The sequence below is a fragment of the Copadichromis virginalis genome, linkage group LG10, assembly GCF_057382275.1.
Source record: "Copadichromis virginalis isolate Kocher_CV1m ecotype Utaka linkage group LG10, C_Virginalis_male_GT1.1, whole genome shotgun sequence".
NCBI lineage: Eukaryota > Metazoa > Chordata > Actinopteri > Cichliformes > Cichlidae > Copadichromis > Copadichromis virginalis.
This window is the reverse complement of record NC_140627.1, coordinates 9,457,321-9,477,777: the sequence shown is the minus strand read 5'-3', so window position 1 is coordinate 9,477,777 and position 20,457 is coordinate 9,457,321. Positions and strand designations below refer to the sequence as shown.

At 39.7% G+C, this 20,457-nt stretch overlaps 2 protein-coding genes across 4 annotated transcripts; both read left to right on the top strand.

Annotated features, from left to right (window-relative positions):
* The first annotated feature begins 385 nt into the window (after nucleotides 1-385).
* Nucleotides 386-8,220, top strand: LOC146699825 (APC membrane recruitment protein 1-like). The gene is made up of 2 exons (XM_085469717.1): nucleotides 386-869; nucleotides 3,464-8,220. Exon 2 carries the CDS (start codon nucleotides 3,569-3,571, stop codon nucleotides 6,620-6,622), a length of 3,054 nt encoding a protein of 1,017 aa, XP_085325843.1. The 5' UTR covers nucleotides 386-869; nucleotides 3,464-3,568; the 3' UTR covers nucleotides 6,623-8,220.
* A 987-nt stretch (nucleotides 8,221-9,207) lies between these two features.
* zc3h12b (zinc finger CCCH-type containing 12B) lies at nucleotides 9,208-17,995 on the top strand. 3 transcript variants are annotated; one of them, XM_085469714.1, is made up of 6 exons: nucleotides 9,208-9,442; nucleotides 14,235-15,032; nucleotides 15,173-15,312; nucleotides 15,440-15,674; nucleotides 15,940-16,046; nucleotides 16,136-17,995. In XM_085469714.1, exons 2-6 carry the CDS (start codon nucleotides 14,398-14,400, stop codon nucleotides 17,557-17,559), a joined length of 2,541 nt encoding a protein of 846 aa, XP_085325840.1. In that variant the 5' UTR covers nucleotides 9,208-9,442; nucleotides 14,235-14,397; the 3' UTR covers nucleotides 17,560-17,995. The 3 variants fall into 3 exon arrangements, with proteins under 3 accessions (XP_085325840.1, XP_085325841.1, XP_085325842.1); XM_085469715.1 differs by having other exon boundaries at nucleotides 9,433-9,496; XM_085469716.1 differs by lacking the exon at nucleotides 9,208-9,442 and adding an exon at nucleotides 10,867-10,960.
* The last annotated feature ends 2,462 nt before the right edge of the window (nucleotides 17,996-20,457 follow it).

The following is a 20,457-nucleotide window of genomic DNA, read 5'->3' as shown; positions in this document are numbered from 1 at the left end:
CAATCACCTCACTTTACACATCAGTCAGCGAATGTTTTAACCACATGCAAGCAGATAAATGAGACCACTGTTCTAATTCAGCTGCTCTTTCACGCTCTTTCAAAAAATACATTATAACCAAACTGTATGCAAAGTTAGATATAGATTTACAGATAGAGACACATATTATAATATAAATACAATTATAAACAAATGTGTATTTTGAAGATGCAAATATCGAATCACAGCTTTGCTATCGTATATTTCATTACAAAAATAAAAATGTGGAATTTATTTTTAATGAAATGTGCAACGATATCATTTGAGAAATACGTGTAGATTTTACTCATCGATTTTACTACGCCCTGCGATACACACGTGTGTCGTCACTAATATGCGCCGAAGAGACTTGTGAAAAGGAGATTTGGGAAAATTACCCAACAAGTCGAGAGAGGAAGTCATCATCCAGGATTTAAATGCAGTTTGTTTTCTTTGAAGGGGCGAACACCTTAATGCAGCATGCGGCTAAACTAGACACGGTAATCTCATCCCGGGTCGGCTGCTCTGCGTGTATTTCCAGTACACTGCTGCTGCCGTGTGGTTTAACGTTACTACCGCTAGCAACTAGTGAGTCATATTATCACAAACTGGTGAGGACACACTGGTGAGTGCGGTTAACGCTGCTAGCAGAGCACCCCCAACTAGCTAACGGTACCTGGAAATAAATGAAACTATGTCTGGTTAAAGCTACTCTGGGGCCACCGTCGACCACAAGCAGGCTGCTGTTTCTCAAAGTTCAAGCCAACTTAGCGTTAGCACAAACGATGCACTGAGAGCTAACTTCGTCTCTTGGTCGAAGAGCCAACAACGGCAGAATGTGGCTTTAGCTGGTAAGTTTGTTTACTTCATGACTCACCAACCACTATTATGTTACTTGGCTAACGTTGTCGTTAGTTTAGTTGATATGGAAGCCAAGGTCTATATTTGCAGCAGCTACAAATAGGTTTAGGCTATGTGTAGTCGCTGGCGTTTTCCATTGCAAATGCTACCATTTGAAGTGTTTTTTAACCTTTCTTTTTAAAAAAAAAAAAAAGGTTAAATCGCCGTCTTTGATCCAACGTTCGCCGCTAGTGTTTATTGTGGCATGGCAACCGCACAGCTGCAGAAAAGTCACATCTGTAGCGTTTAGCTTTTTTTCTTACGCCAACTCTGACTCAGAGTAAGCTGGCATAGTTTTAGCTCAGCTCAGTTTTCTTTTAAATTATATCTGTCTTTTTCAGTCACGAAAGTTCATATATAATTAATAGAAGGCTGAATTCATCAGTTGTTTTTTCCCCCTCAAACAGAAATGTTATTTTTAACATAAGTAGAAAGAAACAATTTTCTTGGTGGGATACATCTTAAATGCAACCCTGGTCGAAGGCCCGCCACAATAAATACATATGTGTGTATTTATTTATTTATTGAGCACCTGAAGTCTGTAAGAGACATAGAGGGAGCTTTAGCAAGAGTAACTAAGTAATGGTTTTCTGTATGACTTCATCGATGTCTCATATCATTGAAACACAAGAAATGTTGTTCCACTCTTCTTTTTGCCTTCTTTCATTTTGCTACTCTCTTGAGCTTTACAGCATTTGAGTCAAATTAAGGTCTAGACTGGACTATTGTAACATGTAGATATTTTTTTGTTTTTCTTCCACAGTCTTTGAGTTGTAGATGCATTGCCTTGCTTGTGATTTTTTTTTTTAATGTATTTATTTAATTTTTTTGCACGACCAGCCCCAACCAAGCTTTAGATCTTAATCTCTAGAATACTTTGGTAAACAGAGTTTAGGTCCTGTGGCTGCAAACAAGACCAAATGATCACCACTCTAACACGTTACTATGAGATGTTTGTGGTGATATATACGTGTGTGCATGTATGTATGTATGTATGTATGCATGTATATATTACGGGTGCAACGATACACAAAATTCACGGTTCGATATTTTTTCGATACAAAAAAAATGTTCATGCTTTTTAATTTGTCATTTATTAAAATTATAAATATATATTTTAACTCAAAAGTACAGTTTTTAAATTTAATGTTGCTGAAACAACAAAGTAATAAAAAAAATATATATATATATCTGATCGAGAAATCACTCATCTTTGGAAAAGAGAGTTTATTACAGAGAAATAAAAGCTATACTATACGCTTCTTCTGGGCTATATTCTCAGCAGCATATTAAACATATCAGGTCCCCATAAGGAGAATCATGTGCTAACGGCTGTCTATATGACTCAGGTAAAGTTTGTAGCATGCATGCTTGTTGTTTTTGTCTGCTTCCACTTGTCTTTGCACTAGGATGATGTCGGAGTAAATGTGCAGTCATATTCGTTGCGTTCCCACTAGTGCTGTCAGCGTTAATCTCGTTGAAATTACGTTAACGCCACAACACGGCAAGTTAACGAGCTACCGCGGATCGCCCCGTGCCTGGGGCTGGATGGCCAACACGTTAACGAGCTAACTGCGATAACACACTAGTTCCCACCAATGTAATTGAGCATTTCCTGGCACATCCAACATACTGTTTTACTTTTGTCCATGACGCGCTTACCTTCAGGGTCATACGTCACATGAAAACCAAAATAGTTCCAAACGCCACATCTGAATTAGGGTGGGGGAGGTTCAATTTGCCATGTTGCAAGGAGAGCTTAACTTGCTAGCTTGCCCTGCACTCAAGATTAAATTGAGAAAAATAAATCAGTTAGTAAATAACAGCACAGCTATTTAACATTAACGAAACAGGATTAAGTGTAAAAGACTAAAATCACAAACTGCAAAGAGGTAATGCATTCCTTGAACTGTAAAGGACTGCCCCTGTACTGTAATAAAACCCATAAATGCTACTGTTAAATTCAACATGGCTCTATGTGTTTAAGATTTATTTTACTCTATTTGCTAACCCTCCACTTAGTACTTTTTGGTGGGAGTGGAAGTGCATTTTCTTTCCACTTTCATGTAGCTCAGCAGTGGTTGAAGATGGGAGGATGTTCCCTTGATAGTTAAAGCGTGTAGAGAACAGTTTAGTGATGAGGATTCCAAGTGACTTGAATTGATACAATGGGTCCACTGTAGCTCTCTACCACACTGTCTGCTTCAGAGGAAGGAAATGTTCACAATCTCAAAAAGAAAGCCCTCTGGGGCATAGATGCATTGCATTTTTATGTGGTTTTCTCTGCAGCTCTTGCACACATCCCAACCCTACCCACCTCCCCTTTGTCCTACCTGAACACTGTTTACAGAGTTAAAGTTGCAATTAAATGGTAAGGGGAATGCACTGCAAATGCAAAAATGTAAAAGAATTAAAAAAAAAAAATAGAGAAAGAAAAAAAATTTGCAATCAGGATAGGCATACAGTTTTAGGCAGTAGAAACCTTGATAAATGTTTAAATGTCAGTGTTGGGGTATTGATTGTTGTCTTAATTTTTGCAATACAGGACTCATCAGATGGAGGAGTTCACAGCAGTCATCCCATCTGCTGCTTTCTAAACTTCAGCTATTGTGCCTTTTATCAAACTTGTGCTCCTGTAACTGTGCTAGCCATGGCTTCTCGCAGTGTTGATGAGCCACCAAGTGATACCAGGAATTTACCATCAGTCTCCGAAGAGCCTTCAAGATGTTACCCAGATGACGTCGTGGGAGAGCTTCAGCCAGACACCATGAATGCAACAGTGAAATCTCAAAAATCTGGAAAATTCAGGAGGACTGCCTTGACATTTTTTGGAGTTCGTAAAAGTATCTGTATTCTACCAAGCTTTTTTGGAGGAAGGAGCAAAAATCAGAACAAGTGGTCCACTAAGAAAGGAATCAGCAAAAGCAAAACCCATGACGGGCTGTGCAAAGTCAGTCAGGATGATGGTCTAAGAAGCGGGTATGCCTCAGCTGGAGATTTTGAGTACCACAGCCAGAGGGACACTGTGGGAGAGCTCCACAGTAGTTGTAGCAATGAATGTAGTCATCCTGCTGCTGAGCAGAAATCACTGACTCTTGGTCGGCAAAAAAAGGGTTTGAGGAGTCTTTTTCACAGTTTTAAGCATCACAGAAATCACAGAAATGATGGATTGGCTAAAACTGAAGTGATTGCAATGTCCTCTCCTCACTGCAAGAAAGAGGTGCCTGTTGTCCGGGACATCAGCCAGTTTGTCACAGAGTGCCTGGGATCTGAACCCAATGTGCCTGATTTTGTAGACGTCACAAGTGATATTTCCATTGGTCCTGAACGTAATGAGGCCAATGTGCAGACAGTGTTAGAGAGGAGTCTGGAGAAAGAAAGCCCAAAGTCAGAGGTTGACGAGCAGGTGAGTGATGATCAGCTGGAGGAAATGAATTTGATAGCCGTAGTCTCCAGTGAGTATGAGGAGCCAGCTAGAGGACATAGCGAGCCCTGTCTGAAACTTCAGATGATGTCGGAGGCGTCCGAAACACCGGCTGGCTCAACAGATCAACTGGACATGATTTTTGGGGATGTCGCGTCATTGAAAAGCTTCGACTCCCTCACCGGCTGCGGGGACATCATTGCAGATCAAGAAGACGACAGCATCACAGAGAGTACAGTCTCTGGAGAGAGGAGCAGAAATGGAGGAAAGAGGGCTTCTTGTTATCTTACTTATCAGGGAGGCGGCGAAGAAATGGCCTCGCCTGAGGATTTGGATGAAACTTGTCTTCAGGATTTCTGGGGGAACAATAGTTCAAAGGAGGTCTGCTACAGTTGCAATCAAGACCACACAGACGTGACTGCTGAGCTGACGACATCCCACAATATGGACTTGCTGAATAGTAGCAGCGGACAGCAAGCCGGTGGCATGGACTCCTCCTCAATTGCTGATGTATTAACTCCTCAAAGTGAGCATCAGGAGTCAGTTCCAAATAGTGATGAGGGCTACTACGATTCAACTACACCAGGGCCAGAGGAAGGACGAGAAAAAACGGACAGATTTCAAACAGAAAGGCTACCCAGAGACAGTTACAGCGGCGATGCCCTTTATGAACTTTTTGCGCCTGACGAAAGTCTCGTGAGCCCACGTTATGAAAGCAAATCCAAACTTCCCATTTCAAAACTGGGTGACTATTCAAGTCAACCAGCTGATGTTACAGATTCAGCCTTTGTCCCAGAAATGAACAAATTACAAATAAGTGCAGAATTATATAAAGTTCATGATTTTCTGGAGATGCCCAGCACATGCAGTAACTCCTTGGAGTTGGCACACAGTGTGGTTTGTCGGCCAGAAATCGCTATGAATAAAAACTGTAACTTGAACACAAAAGCCCAAGCTTCAGTCAGAGTAGATCATATAGAGCTGCATATATATGATCAAAAAGAAGATGTGCTTGCTTCCAGCGAAAAAAGAGCCAAATCCATAAATGCTGACACTGAGAAAAGGCATAGCAGCTTATCATTCCAAAGCATGTCTGACCCAGACTTTGAAACGTTTTGTGAACCCAAAGAGGAACATCTCGAGGAAAACAAGCCTGTGGCTTTACCGTACCGAAATATCACTTCTCCGTCTGAAGATTCTAACAACGACATGGACGATGGGCAAACTGTGTGTTTTTCACAGGCACTCGTGGACTTCACAAAACACACTCAAATGTTGAGCAACTTGCACGACAATGTGGATGACTTGGAGACAAATTCTGCCATCACTCCAAATGTGGAGGCCTTGCCTACCATAGTCACGTTTGATGTAGTGGATATGCATAATGAAGGTGAATATGATGAGCAGATTCACATGGAACTGGAGGAGGACATTTCATCGCCCTATCAGGAATTTGAGGAAAGCTACCTACAAAAGGATGCATTTGCTGAATGTGACTATCAGATGTTAGACCTATATGAACAGAACATGATCAGTAATACATGGGCGGTTGCCAGTCTCCCACGGCACCTCGGCCTTACAAGAGTCAGTCAGTCCATGCCTAACCCATTGTCTCTAGAGAGGAGAAGTAGGTCTCTGGACACAGAAAGCCTTGAGTTGAAGATGCCTGACTCGTACAGAGAGAACAGAGATGCTATCATTTCCTGTCCTCAGACAGAAGAGGACTTGGAGAGAGATGCCTCACCATATTACAAGAAGAATGTAGTCGTGTCTGCATCAGAAGTTCGACACAGCAGCAACACTATGGCCTTATCATGGCAAACGAGGTCAGAAATGGCTTTAAGCCTTCCTCTGACAGATGGGGAAATCAGTGAAAAGATGCAGAGTCTCAGTCAAACCCAAGTACATAAACACAAGATATTCTCTGTCACATCCAGCAGTGAATCCCAGCGTCTTTGCTCTAATATGTCGGACAGCATCTCCTGTGATTTACTTTCACCAAACACTGAGCTTTACAATAGACAGTGCCACCCTCCTTTGCAGTTAGAGTCCTGTTTACCTCATAGCACTTTTGTTTATTCTGGAATGATGGAGGACGTAGCCGATGATATTGATGACAACGTTTTTTGTCAGACTGCCACTAATTTGCAATCCTATAATCAGTGTGGTAAAAGTCACCAGGTTGCAATGTCTCATACTGAGAGTCCTCTGAGCACATGTGTGTCTAAGGATGAAATGTCCACCATCAGTGAAACAAGAACACCGAGGGATGTGGTGTGACCTGTAGCCTGCAACAATCTTCCTGAGGCAACCTTGAAGTGGAAGGCTCTCAATTTTTCAGTCATACAGTTATTATAACATGTATATTTGCCAGCGAGTGTTTTTATGGTCAACCAATGGAGGAATGGTTCAATTTTTATTTGCACAACTGCTTCCATTGAAAGGTTGTTGACACTGTGATAGAATGGAAGTGGAATGAAGTTTGGGAGTGTGTGACATCATTAGCACAGTGCTCGGAAGTCAGATTTTTCTGACTTTATTCAGATTTTTCTGAATTTTCTGCATTTGCACAGTGAACAGTAGGTTATGTCAAACTGGTTACATATATGGTAGTCCATCAAAGGCATTTAAGGGAGTAGTTGTTTCATTTGCATTTGTATCGAATCATCTCATTAAGCTATTGAATTTCACTAGAATGTTCATGCCCACGTGTAGCCTCGGCATCCAGGCCTCAACAATAATGTCATACTTCGTTTTAGTGGGTATTCATTAGCCTGGTGTCCAGGCTGACCAAGTCCTGCTTACTTTGCCAGTTGCCTCTAAACACATGAATGCTTATGCTTTTAATGCCAGCTTATGTTTGTATTTCCTTTTCTTGCTTTTCCACAGTCTATTGCTCTCATGAGAGTTATGTTAGTCCCTCTATGCTATTTTTTTTGCCATACTGGTTTAAGGAAAGGCCAAAAAGAAGTGTTAGAGAGAAGCACCTCCATGGGGTATATATGAATCACATTAAGCTGTTTCTATTTTTATCTTAATCTCAAAATGCAGGTAATTCTTACCAGATCCAGAACAAGATGAGCAGGTATTAGAAATGTACAGACAGTCATAGTTCATGCTTCAGCTGCTATTTGCTTTACATACTGTAGATAGCTTTGCAGAGCAAAGCTACATTATTTGTATAGCACATTTTACATGCAGATACCCTGTTTGTGAAAATGTTCTGCAGTAGTGCGTGTAGAAACAGCTAAGAAGTTAAATATGTTAAAAAAATGGTTAGAGGCAACAAAATTAAAGGGAAAAAGCTACTATCAGCCACAAGCTTAATGTTTGTAGACTGACAATCCAATCTGGCCTTTTTTTCTGTTTAGTTTTTTTTTTTGTGTTTGTGTGTGTGTGCTGTTTTGTTTTTGGCTTATTTTACAACAGCTTGACCACCTGTGAAGTGCAGAATTCTTACTAAAATGTTGCACTCCATATTTGTGCTACTGTAAGCTTGCAGAATGAACAAATGGCCTAGTTTTTGTTTATTTTTCTTTTTAATATAAACTGCTATTTTGTCCATGTATCAGTTTCTTGTGCATTACTGTTTGTTCAGTCAGAGGTTAAATTGTCAGATGATTGTCATAGATTTTTTTTTTAACAGTAATATTAAAAGAAATGTCAGAGAATTTGTATTTATATCCTAAGCTATTTGTACACTGTAACATGTATTCCGGATTATTGCAAATTCCTTTTTTGTTTTTCTTTTGTAATAGTTTTACAGTTATATTCAATTCATGTTACAGTGGGAAATTTCTCTTGAAAATCTGTTACTTATTGAAATGGAAACACTGCCTTAGGTAAAAATAAAGAAGCCAAAACGTTTTCCATTTTCACTCCTCTTGTTTTCTTGCACTCTTATGTTTCCTTACAAGATTTTAAAACAGAACAGGTGGAGGACAAAAGAATAAGTGGTAGGCCTTAAACATGATCTACTGCAGATGGACAGTGCCTGAATATCATGTCCTTAAGAAGTAGGGAAAACGTCCAGCATGGAACCCGACATAGAACCTGACTGATGCATCTGGTCAGAAGAGGGGTACAACCGTGGGTATCTACAGCAATCTGTAAAACACTCTGGAGGCTGTGTTGTGGATTGGAACTGCATTTCAAATAGTGGTGTTGGAGGTATTGTCAAATTAAGAACAAAGAGAAGTACAGTCAGATTTTGATCCACCTGCAATTCCATCTGGAAAGTGACTAATTGGCAAGAGATTCATTTTTAGCATGACAATGATCCCAAGCACACTTCCAATACAGTAAAAGCGTACCTGGATGATTCAAAACAAAACTACTATATAGCTCATTGATTGGCCTTCCCAAAACTGGAACCTCAAAATTACTAAAGCAGTGTGTGATCATCTTGACAGAGAACAGAATTCCTTTCGAAAAGCCTGGAGAACTATTTCTGAAGACTACTTATAAAGTTACAGGAAAACTGCCTAATAGTGTTCAGGTTGTGTTGAAAAATAAATATTGACATTCAAGCTTGTTAGAAATGAACAAACTCAGTATTTGCCCTGTTGTATATTTCCAATTATGTTTGCACATGTTTAAGTACATTTCTACACTCAATTTCCATTATCCTAGCAACAAATAAAGAAAAGGGTGACTTAAGAGTCTTGACACGCTACTATATATATTGAAAGTACATGACAATAGTAAGTCACTCAATGCAACAAAAACAGGGCAGTTGGGCTACATTGCACTTCTTATAAGAAATAACACCTTGATCGGTGTTTATAATAAAGAGCTTCTCGTCATAGAATGTTTTTCAGAAGGCAACGAAAACAAGTGTGCTTTTGTGTTTTTGCTTTGGAAAAACGACAGTTCTCAAACTATCACTACACGCAACCAGGAAAAAAAGCATCGTGAATGTTTGATAAAACCGCATGCTGAGAGAGCAGGAGGAAGAAATTGGCTATTTTGACCCTGGTGGCTTTTCACAGTTAAGGTTACTTGTTTCCTTCGCCTTATCTGGCAACCCTGACCAAACTGCGACAGCGTCAATGGCAGCAAAACATAACTGTTACAGGCGAGGAGGATGACAGCAACAAGGTGAGATGAGCATCGTTTGAATTCAGCGATGGCGGTGATATACGTGCAGAATATGTAAGGCATCGTAACGTATTGGTTTTGTTTTAGTTACATCTGAAATGTTAAATGAGCGTCAACTTTACCTTAAGTTACTATAGTATTCCGGCAAAAATGTTAGCACACGCTCAGCAACTGAAGCTAACTCACGTTAGCATATTACCCTGTGATGCCTCTGAGATGGCTTTATGTTAGCTCAGTCGCGTTACCTAGCGTTGCTACCGTTAACCAAATAAGAGACCTGGTTTCATTGACAAGGTTGTTGGTTAACTTGTAGCTTGCAATAGGCGTTTTCGGCCGTTCTCAAGCCATTGACGAATAGGACAACCCCTGTCAAGCTGTTGTTTTTATGTAGCGAAAATGTTGACTCCAGTTGTCTGAGTAGACTGGCTTGCTAGCGTATGCTAACCACAGCCCGGGGCCTAAGGGTGTCAAAGCAGTTCTCTTGAATCAAACTGACTTTCAAAGACGACGTCTTGTGCAGTGGTCATGTTACAGCGCTATTGTAAAGAATGCGTTGTAAGTACAAACTGTCTTATAATGACATGTTGTTTAACCTTCCTTTCATCCCTCTGAACTCATGATGCTGTTGCTAAAGATATCAAGCACTTGAGGTTTTTGTATTGACGTGTCAGCTTGTTAGCAGAATCATTGCACACACACAGCCCACCAAAGTTCATTCAGCAGTTCAGGAGGGTCACTAGGATTCATGTTCCATTTTAACCTTAGTTACAAGTCATGTAGTTTGTTTCCTGTAGAGGCAAAAACTTGATCAATCTGAAAATGGACTTCAGTCGTCACATGTAATTTTGTCTGCTGTCACTGTCCAGCTTAGTGTGTGTTTGTGTTGGGATGCGTTCATGAAACACAGGATTAAATAGAGGAGTCTGTAAAATTCTGTAAAAGTCTGATTTGGCGCTATATAAATAAAATTGAATTGAATTGTAAAAATGCATTTTAAAAAACAGGTTAAGAAAAAATTCTGTCAGCAGACCAAAGTTGGTTGGACCTTAAGTGGTTAATAATATACAAAATTTAACTTGCTGGGAAGAGGGATCATGCTTTAAAGACCTGAACATATTTTCATGATTTATACTTTTGTTTGTATCACTATAATTTGTTATAATTCAGTTTTGTTTAATGATTGCATGAAGCAGAAACACCCTTGGGTCTTTAAGCACAGCAATCTATAAATAATGATGATACTTGGAAGAAACACCTTCCTTCCTGCTTGCCATGGATTATAACTGTAACTGTAAGTGACAGGAATCCACTAAGATAACTGCTGAAAACTTGATGAAAGTTGATGATTAGGCCATATGATGAAGAAATTAACATTTTAAAATTTAAATTGAAGTTTGTTTTGTTGTTTTTTTTCTTCTTTTTTTGCAGTGAAAACTGCTGTTAGAGCTTGTGGAAATGTAGTGCCAACCAGCATTAATTCTTCCTGCTATACATCAGATGTCTGAAACACTGATCAGGGTTAGTGAGGAAATGACATTTTATCTTTCTTCACTGGTTTCCCTGGATGACATTTTATTTCCTTCTTATATTGAATCATATCCAAGTAAAAAAAAAATCTAAATGAAGTTATTTCCAATACAGTTCCAGATCATTGTTACGCACCCTTATGCTAGTACAAATAATATGCACATGTTGTCTTCTTGTCTTCTATTGATTTTTGATACTTTAATTGGTGAGCCACAGATGTAGAGCATCTTCCTATTGCAGTTTTGGGGTGGTGGAGTATGTTGAAGGAGTATGTAGGACGTATATTTACACAGAGTTCTGGAAACTGGCCGTGCTGATTATGTATTTACATTTTGTGTTTAGCAAAACCACAAAATATGAGAACAAGGATCGAAAGATGTAATGTTTTCTTAGTTCTATGTAAAGTAATGGAAAAGTGTACCAAAGTAACAATTTTAAATTTATTTTCTTTATCACACTGGTGATTTAGCTGGTGGTTTAAGGCGTCAGCCTTGATTTCAAGATGTATAACAACACAAGCATTAAATGTAACACCAGCTTGCTGTGTACTGCAGTTTATTCCTGGTTTGTTCTGGATACTAATGTTGGGTCAGCTTCACGAAAGATGGCTTCACGGGCCTGCCTCACTTGTTGCTATGAAACAGATCTGCATGAGCCTGTGTGTGTGCAGGGATAGTCTGGAGGTCTTGCTGAGACTAAGCCTGTGAATCTGGAGGTGGAAGGGAAAGGATTGAAAGAGCTCTAGCTCTTTTTAAACACGTATTCATGTGCTCATAAAATGTTGTAAATGACAGTGGGTTGTGTGAGCTTTTGTACTGTGTCTGCCACTAATCCTAGAAGTTCCACAACAGTGCCTCATCGCCCTCTCCTTCGTCCTTCTTACAGCTGCGTGCTTAGATATTCAAACCATGGTTTGTTCTCTGTCCTTACACAAGTAGTGATGAGGAATGAGACTAGGCTCTATTGATGCAGTAAGCCTACACAAAACACTGACATCACAAGGTATGCTTGTTTAGCCATAGATTGACCTTCAAAGTAGCTCCCATGAATGTCGGTGCCTGTGCAGTGTTTTGCCAATACAGTGACGAAGTGTTATTACATGAGCCAGTGCTTAGAGTCAGACAAATGATTCAGTCAATTTTCACAATGCCAAGACTGGCTTTTCTTTTTATAATGCTCACCCCAAACAAAGGTCTAAATGTGAGTTTTAAAATTTTTTAAATCACCGCTTCATGAGTTTTGATGTAGAGTTGTATCGCAGCTGTGGTGTTCTGCATTTACTGGCTGCGTGACGAGAGATGATGAGCTGTGTTTGTGTTAGTCGTGACTGGTAAAAAAGAGTTAGCTGATGACAAGGCTGTGTTGCTAAGCAACTCACATCATGGGCTGTGCCTCTTGAAGCTCGAAGCTGGCTGTACTGTCTCTGCAAGACTGGGGGGAAAGTGTGTGTGTGTGTGTGTGTGTGTGTGTGTGTGTGTGTGTGTTCAGTAGAGTGCTTACCATGGATTTTATTTGATTATCAATATCCATGTGTAAAAACAATGTGCACTCTGAGCCGTTGGCAGCGTGTTGTGGTTTAGACTCCGAGCACCCCAAAATCCCCGCAGTGCTTTACCATAAAACAGCTTTGCTCCCTGTGGAATTCTCCTCAATTCAGATTGATTGTCAGGGGATTAGTGGTGCAGGCTTACACTGTTCAGCCCACACTTCTCTTAGGTTATGTTAACTCGTGTACTTACACCCCATGTATGTCTGGCTTCAATGTTGCTATGAAGTTAAAATATGGTGTTTATTTTAAATACCTGTGTGATTTGTATGGGTTTTTTTGGGGGGGGGGGGGATAGTTTTGGGGTTTTTTGGGTTTTTTTTAACCAGAATGTTGTGATTTTCATTTTAAAACCAGAAAAATAGAAGGACTTTGCACTAGGCAAGAGATCAGTGACACTTTAATGTTTATATCTTTGGCTTTTGTTTGTCCAAAAATTGAGATTGTTGTATCTGTATGCTACATGAAAATAAGCAAAGAAATATACACAAATCTGTTTAGGTTTATTGGTAATTTTAGTTTATAAATGCAACACCTTGTCAGGTGCTTTGCTGTAGTTTGTAATTACTGCTTAAGATACATAATTGGTGGTCAGATTTTGTTCTATAAGCAGGCCTGAAATGTGACAGAAAAGGGCTTCAACGGTTACTCCTAGTAGGCTTTGAAAGGGTAAAGAGTAAAAACATTGCAGTTGTGGCCCCCAGCATCATAATTAAGGGGAAAACCCACCCATGGCAGTTATTTGCTAATTAGGAATCCAGTGTCTCATATAGCAGTGTCAGGCAGACCAGTCAGCATGTGTGATTATTGTGCTTCATTTGCCTGAATAATTCAGTCACTTACTGCAGATGGTATTGTTTCTTGCTGGTGGAGAACTTACTGGTCTACCACAAGTAGGGGCAGAAGACTGGGGCTCAAAAGCGTTTTCCCAGGTTTTATTGGAATTTGTTAGAAGACATAATTATAGACTAATTTGATATATATTTCTGAGTTTAGTATTCTTAGTGTTTTCTATTAAATAATCTCAAGTACTTACTTTACCTTTCAACATTACCTTTATTATGTATAAAAGAAAGCTGGGAGCACCTACTGTACTTACAACTGAAAATCTGCCATACCTTCTAAGTTAGTATTACGCTGGACCATCCTGGAACCAAAAGCAAATCTCTGATATGGGACCCTCCTAATCTGCCTTGCAATCCAGTGGTTCTGTTTCCATACCACAGATTGTACTAAAGATTGACATCACTCATTGGTTTACAAACTCCTGTTCTAAAGCCCTGAAATGGGCATTTTCATATGAGCACAGTCGCTTTGAGGCACTTATAGTGTAAGGTAAAGACCTTACAATAATAAAGATAAAACCCAACAATCAAACAACCCTCTTTGACCAAGCACTTGGCAACAGCGGGAAGGAAAACTCCCTTTTAACAACTCATGATTTCTATTTATAAGTTGTCACAAACAACAGGAATGCATATATATATTCGTCAAATAAGATAAAATAACATTTGTCTTCAAATGTGGACCAGCCATAGTTGCCACACAAAAACCCCCATTTTAGGAAAGGAGGGGCCAAACTTACTATATCGTTGTTAGATTCATTCTGGTATCTTCCCCCAGTGTCTTTTTTTGGTCCAACTTCAGATTAGGTGCTCAGGAAAAAAAATGATTGATGAAAGAGACATATTGACCCTTATTTTTGTTGCTTTCTTGCAGGATTACATAATTAGATTTTACCTGCTCACACAGTAGAGGCCGTAACCCTTTGGCCTGGAGGAGAAGCCTGCAGTGCTAAAAGTCCATCCCTTAGCATGATTAGCTGGTTGTGGTGGAGGTGAGGAAGCATGGAGTGGAAATTTGGGGTGTCAAGACAAACGTGATGACAGCATGGTCCATGGTGGAGAAGCTCAAAATGGAAAAACGCCCGTGCAGGGAGGAGAACATTGACTCAAGCGAGGCGCAGCATGCCACTGACGAGTCTGAGGATGGAAGCAGCTCAGATAGCGAATCGGAAGAGCAGCAACATCGGAGGGTTCAGGTGAACAGCAGTAGCTGTAAGAGAAGGGAGCCACTGGCTGTAACAAAACCCCACCGACAGCTCTGTCGCTCCCCATGCCTTGATCGGCCCAGTTTTTCCCAGAGTAGCACTGCGCAAGACTTTCGTGAGGATGAGACCAATGCAGCACCAGGGGCTAAGCCCGCCAGTGAGCGAGAGTACCAGACTAAGATGGAATTTGCTTTGAAGTTGGGCTATTCAGGAGAGCAGGTTGAAACTGTGCTCCACAAGTTAGGGTCTGCTGCGCTTATTAACGATGTTCTTGCCGAGTTAGTACGGCTCGGAAACAAAGCAGAGCCTGAAAACCAGTCTTGCAGCAGCAGTACAGCCACGTCAATATCACGCTCCCCCTGTGTTAAAGAGACTGTTAGTCCCGAAGTGTCAGTGGAAGAGGAATCTGTGGATAGTTTTGATAACCTCAGGCCTATCGTCATCGATGGCTCAAATGTGGCAATGAGGTGAGGGACACAGAGACTTAGACTCACATTGAACTGGTCTGTGCTCTGTGCAGAATAAACTTATTGTCCTGAAGTATTTTCCTTTAATAGTCAGCTGTTCCATGAAGTTAACTAAACCTAATACTGTTATGTTTTGATAGCCACGGAAACAAAGAGGTGTTCTCTTGTCGTGGCATCCAGCTTGCTGTTGAATGGTTTCTGGAGAAAGGACACAAAGACATCACTGTGTTTGTTCCAGCCTGGAGAAAGGAGCAGTCAAGACCTGATGCCCTCATCGCAGGTGACTGTGCATTCACCTTACATCATAACACTGGTGCTATTTAAAGAGCAGCCTTTTAACTTGCACCTTTTAACTTGCACCGTTACCAAACTGATGCACATAAACTCACTCAGTATTCCTCTTTCAGATCAAGAAATCTTACGCAAGCTGGAGAAAGAGAAGATCTTGGTTTTCACCCCGTCTCGGAGAGTTCAAGGCAGGAGAGTGGTGTGCTATGATGATCGCTTCATAGTGAAGCTGGCTTATGATTCTGATGGAATTATTGTGTCAAATGACAACTACAGAGACTTGCAAAATGAGAAGCCAGAATGGAAGAAATTTATAGAAGAGCGACTCCTAATGTACTCATTTGTCAATGACAAGTAAGAAACTGTTACTGTAATTTTATGGCATAGCTATACTATGTAAAATGCTTTCATGAATACCACTTTAGACTGTACAAATAAAGTGTCTTTTTAGAAACGTGTCGGGGTTGTTTTATGTAAATAAATCAACAAAATAAAGACTATATATGTTGCATGAACTGTTGCATTTTTATATTGTGATCTATAATAGACAATAGGAGTTTTTGAATTCTATTCTGTGGTAGACAGTTTTGCATTTAATAATAAATATTTTTGCTATTAGGTTTATGCCACCTGATGATCCATTGGGAAGACATGGACCAAGCTTAGAAAATTTCCTGCGCAAACGCCCCGTTGTTCCAGAGCACAAAAAACAACCTTGCCCTTATGGTAGGTTCTTTCTTCAAAATACTGCTATTCTGTCTGGGTATTCAATGTGTTTGATTTTCTTAACTTAATCTTCCGTTTCTTTGTACAAGGGAAAAAATGCACATATGGACACAAGTGCAAGTACTATCACCCAGAGCGTGTCAACCAGCCACAGCGCTCCGTGGCTGATGAACTACGGGCTTTTGCCAAATTGTCTGCAGTGAAAACAATGAGTGAAGGGGCTTTAGCTAAATGTGGGATTGGTCCAGCAACAGTAAAGGGGGACAGCAGCTCTGAGGCCAAACGCGTGGCACCCAAACGTCAGTCTGACCCGAGCATTCGTTCAGTGGCCTGTGAACCTCCAGAGGCACTGTCCGTCATTAGGAAGTCTGAGACAAATTCAGTGCCTTCCCTCGTGTCTGCTCTCAGTGTGCCCACAATGCAGCCAGCCAAGAGCCACGCAGCTGGTGCCTTGAACACACGATCAGCCAGCAGCCCAGTGCCAGGTTCTTTGCAGTTTTCTCACAGTTCTCTGGAGCACATGTCTAGTGTACAGTACCCTCCTATTTTAGTTACTAATAGTCATGGCGCCTCTGTAACATATAGTGAACAGTTCCCAAAGTATGACTCAGTTAGTGACCATGGCTATTATTCACTGCACAGTGATTTTTCAAATATGAGCATGAGCAGCATGCATAATGTTGACAGTTTCTGTAGCATGGAGCACGAGCATGTGTATCAGAGAAACCCCAGCCACTGCCCTGAATCCTGCCTCAGCCATTCAAACAGTGACTCGTTCTCGTCTTATGGGGACCTGTACCCAAGCTCTGTGGACAGTAGCTTAGAGGAGAGTATGAAGGGGCAGCAGCAGTCTCCCGCACAGACTAGGATGCAAGCGTTCTCCCACGGGTTTCGTCATGAAGCGCTGACTAGGGTACAGAGTTACGGACCAGAGGAGCCCAAGCAAGGCCTACGTAAGCAGGCTGGGTCTCATCTAGCACCACATATCCAGCATGCTGCAGTGGGAGCCAGGTCCAGCTGTCCTGGAGATTATCCCCTAACTCAGAATGTTCTCCCACCTTTGTCCTCACAACCCACACGCTCGCTAGGTATGACTCGTATGGACAGCATATCGGATTCAAGGCTATATGATAGCAACCCAATGAGACAGAGGCGACCTCCACTGTGCCGTGAGCAGCATGCAAGCTGGGACCCTCTCCCTTGTGGTAATGAGTCCTATGAATATCATTCATATCCACTGAGTAACAGCTTGATGCCATGTTGTGAGCGGGTGATGGTCCGCAGCATGCCAGACAAAATGGAACAAATCTGGAACTCGCCATGGGAGGCCCCATCTGGAGCTGAACACCAAGAGCGGTATGCTATCCCAGACCACCAGTATCAAACATACAGGAACCTTTGTAACATCTTTCCTGCCTACATAGTCCACGCTGTAATGGAGAAGAACCCTCATTTGACAGACCCGCAGCAACTTGCCGCTGTCATTGTTACAAAACTGAGGTCATGCCACTGAACAGTTAATTGTATGAAACCTTCAAAATGGATTTAATAAGAGAAATGAGGATTTCTTTGCAAAGATAGGCACATGTTAAATGTTGCTCCATGTGCAATGTCTGCCCTCAGGAGTTAGTTGTTTTTAAATGTTTCTGGTAGGATAGAGGACATTTTTGTATGAAGTGGGGTGTAGCTGATACAAGCCAACACCTTATTAGAAATCTGGTTCATAACGTATTCATACTACCTGAGCAGGAACAGGGAAGCAGTGTCTGTTTAACATGAAAGGTAATTCCTGTATTGTCGTTAACCTTTGGCAGTACTGAATTTAAATGATGTTACATGTTGTACAAAGTTGTAGAGGCTGAAAACAATATGAAATATTCAATCCATTTTGTAAAATATATAAATAAAGTAATGTGTGAAATAAAGTAAAATAATGAAATCTAAACTCATATGTATTTATATATACAGATGACACCACCTGTCACCTTTTAATCAGTGTTCAGCTTTCAAGGTAAAAAGCTGTTAACAGAATTAACATTTTTTGCTCTTGTTAGCTGTAAAAGTCATTAAAAATGAACTCCGTGAAACACACAACACAGATAAAGTAAACTTTTAGATTTCCTTTTATTATAAGGCTGCAAAGGCCACTTAGCTAACAAGCTAACATTCTAGGTAGGTTGTAAGCACAGAAGACAGTTTATTATAGGAATTAAAATTGGCTGATTAATTCAGAGAGCAATCTTTTAAAGACCAAAAAACACTAAAAGCCATCATTTATTTCTTCATTTCAAATCAACAGCTTGATATTGGCACTTGTGAGCTAATCGACAAGCTTGCTAGCTAGTTAGCATTAGTTGGCAAACACAGTAACAAAACTAAGGAAGTTTATTTATTTATTAACCTTTATTTAACCAGGAAGATCCTATTGAGATTAAAAACCTCTTTTTCAAGGGAGACCTGGCCAAGATAGGCAGCAGCAGATGTCTCACAGTTACAGAAATTACTCAAACACAGGCAGCAACAACACACATGCAACAATAAGTGAAAGAATACAAATAAAAAAAAAATTAAAATAAAGTCAGTTAAAATGACAATCAATCTAATTGAAACAGTTACATGTTATGGACTTGGCCTCAAGGATTCGTAGTTTAGATTTAAAATAAAATGACTTAATAAAATGAATTCAGTCATTTACTTCTTTATTTGATATCGCTAGCAAGAGGTATTTAAAATATGTATCTGTATTGAGATGAAGTCATAAAAATACTAATTGGACATTTGAAATATTACTTTAAACTTGATTTTAACCATCAAACAGTTCCAGAAGTTACTGTATTTTACAGAAGTGAACATGTTTATTTCATTTAGAATTGTATTGCTGGGTTCTGTTTGTAGACAGCTTACAATCATAATTTAAGACTAAAGTGAACCCTAATGTAATTGTAATTAATTTCTGTAATATTGAATGCGCGTATCAGTGTGAACAATTGAATGAGTAAACGAGTTAGGTAAATATCAGCACGGGAAATAATTACATGGTCCTATCTCCCACATTTTTATGAAGATCCTGTTCAGGTGCTTTGAATGCGTTATGAAAGGCATTTAAAGTGTTTCTGATGCAGTGGAACTATTAGTAACCATGCAGTCTGCCTCTGCTGTAAATAATATTTATGATTAGTTTTCTTTTGTTTGTTTGTTTGTTTGTTTGTTTGTTTGGGGGGGGTTTGGGGGGGGGGGGATTTATTTTGAAGATGAGTAAGAGGGAGGTAGGTATATACCTCACAGCATGAACTATGACATTTTATGGCCTTATATCTGAGTGACCTCACACTTATTCATTGTCCAATTGGTTTCGGTGAACGTCTTTTGTCATTGAAGCCTCATAATTTCAAATGTAAAGCACTATCTCAGTATCTAAAGAGATATATTTTCTCAGCCTCACTTAACAAAGCTACTATTTTGGTAGAATTTGACAGTGCACAAAGCAAGCCAAAAAAATTATTTGACTTGTATATATGTGCGCATGTACATATGATCACAGAAAAGCCATTATTTCAAAGTCATTTATAAGCTGCTAAATAATGCCAAAAAAAATAATTTATAAATTTATATATTGTCAGTATTCAAAATAATTTTAGTTCACAGGATCAATTTGATTATAGTATAAAAAGAGCATATGTGTTTGGATAGTTTATATAGTGTACTGTATAGTTAGCTGTCTGATTTTATTGGATGCTACATCCAGGATTTTCCTCTTTATAAAATTGTCATATCTGTTGTGCTAATCCTTTTCAGTGTGAAGTATTCAAAGTATCTTTGTTTCACGCAGTAGTTCTATTGGACTTGTTCAAGTTGCCGCTGGAGCAGTTTGTTTTCAGGTGCAAGTCAATTTATTTTCTAACTACTTTTACATGCACCTTGATAGTGTGATCATTTGAGCTTTAGTCAGTTATCTAATTATGATTAATAAAAAAAAGAAAATTGTTGTCTTCACTTTAAGTCATCAAGTGCTAATGTCCATGACACACCTAAGCCAGGGAAGGTGGTATCACTGTGGCAGTTATCTAGCAAAAATCCAAGATTACTGCATCTAAAGTTATTATATCCAAAGTCTAGTCCAGTGTGTGGTGAACAAATCTATGGATTTTAATATTAAATGAAGTGGTTTAGTGTATTAAATTGAACAAGTGCATTTCTAACATTAAGAAGGTTTTTAGATGGAAATATGCATGCAGTAAAACATGCTCCCCTATAATAGAGCACATCTCCTCACATTACATTTAGTTCAGTTGCGCCTGTAAGAAATATTTTCTTGTAGAAAGTAATTTCTTATATAATGTACATGCACTTAAAATATGGCAAAGTTGATTGAAACTGCAGAAAGGAGACTTTTTACTCCGTCAATATTCCT

What these genes read in the sequence shown, in the direction of transcription:
- LOC146699825 (XM_085469717.1), top strand. Translation starts at nt 3,569, where the DNA reads ATGGCTTCTCGCAGTGTTGATGAGCCACCAAGTGATACCAGGAATTTA.
- zc3h12b (XM_085469714.1), top strand. Translation starts at nt 14,398, where the DNA reads ATGACAGCATGGTCCATGGTGGAGAAGCTCAAAATGGAAAAACGCCCG. An exon ending in ACCTGATGCCCTCATCGCAG is followed by an intron (nt 15,313 to 15,439) that starts GTGACTGTGCAT and finishes TTCCTCTTTCAG; the next exon opens with ATCAAGAAATCTTACGCAAG. An exon ending in AAAACAACCTTGCCCTTATG is followed by an intron (nt 16,047 to 16,135) that starts GTAGGTTCTTTC and finishes TCTTTGTACAAG; the next exon opens with GGAAAAAATGCACATATGGA.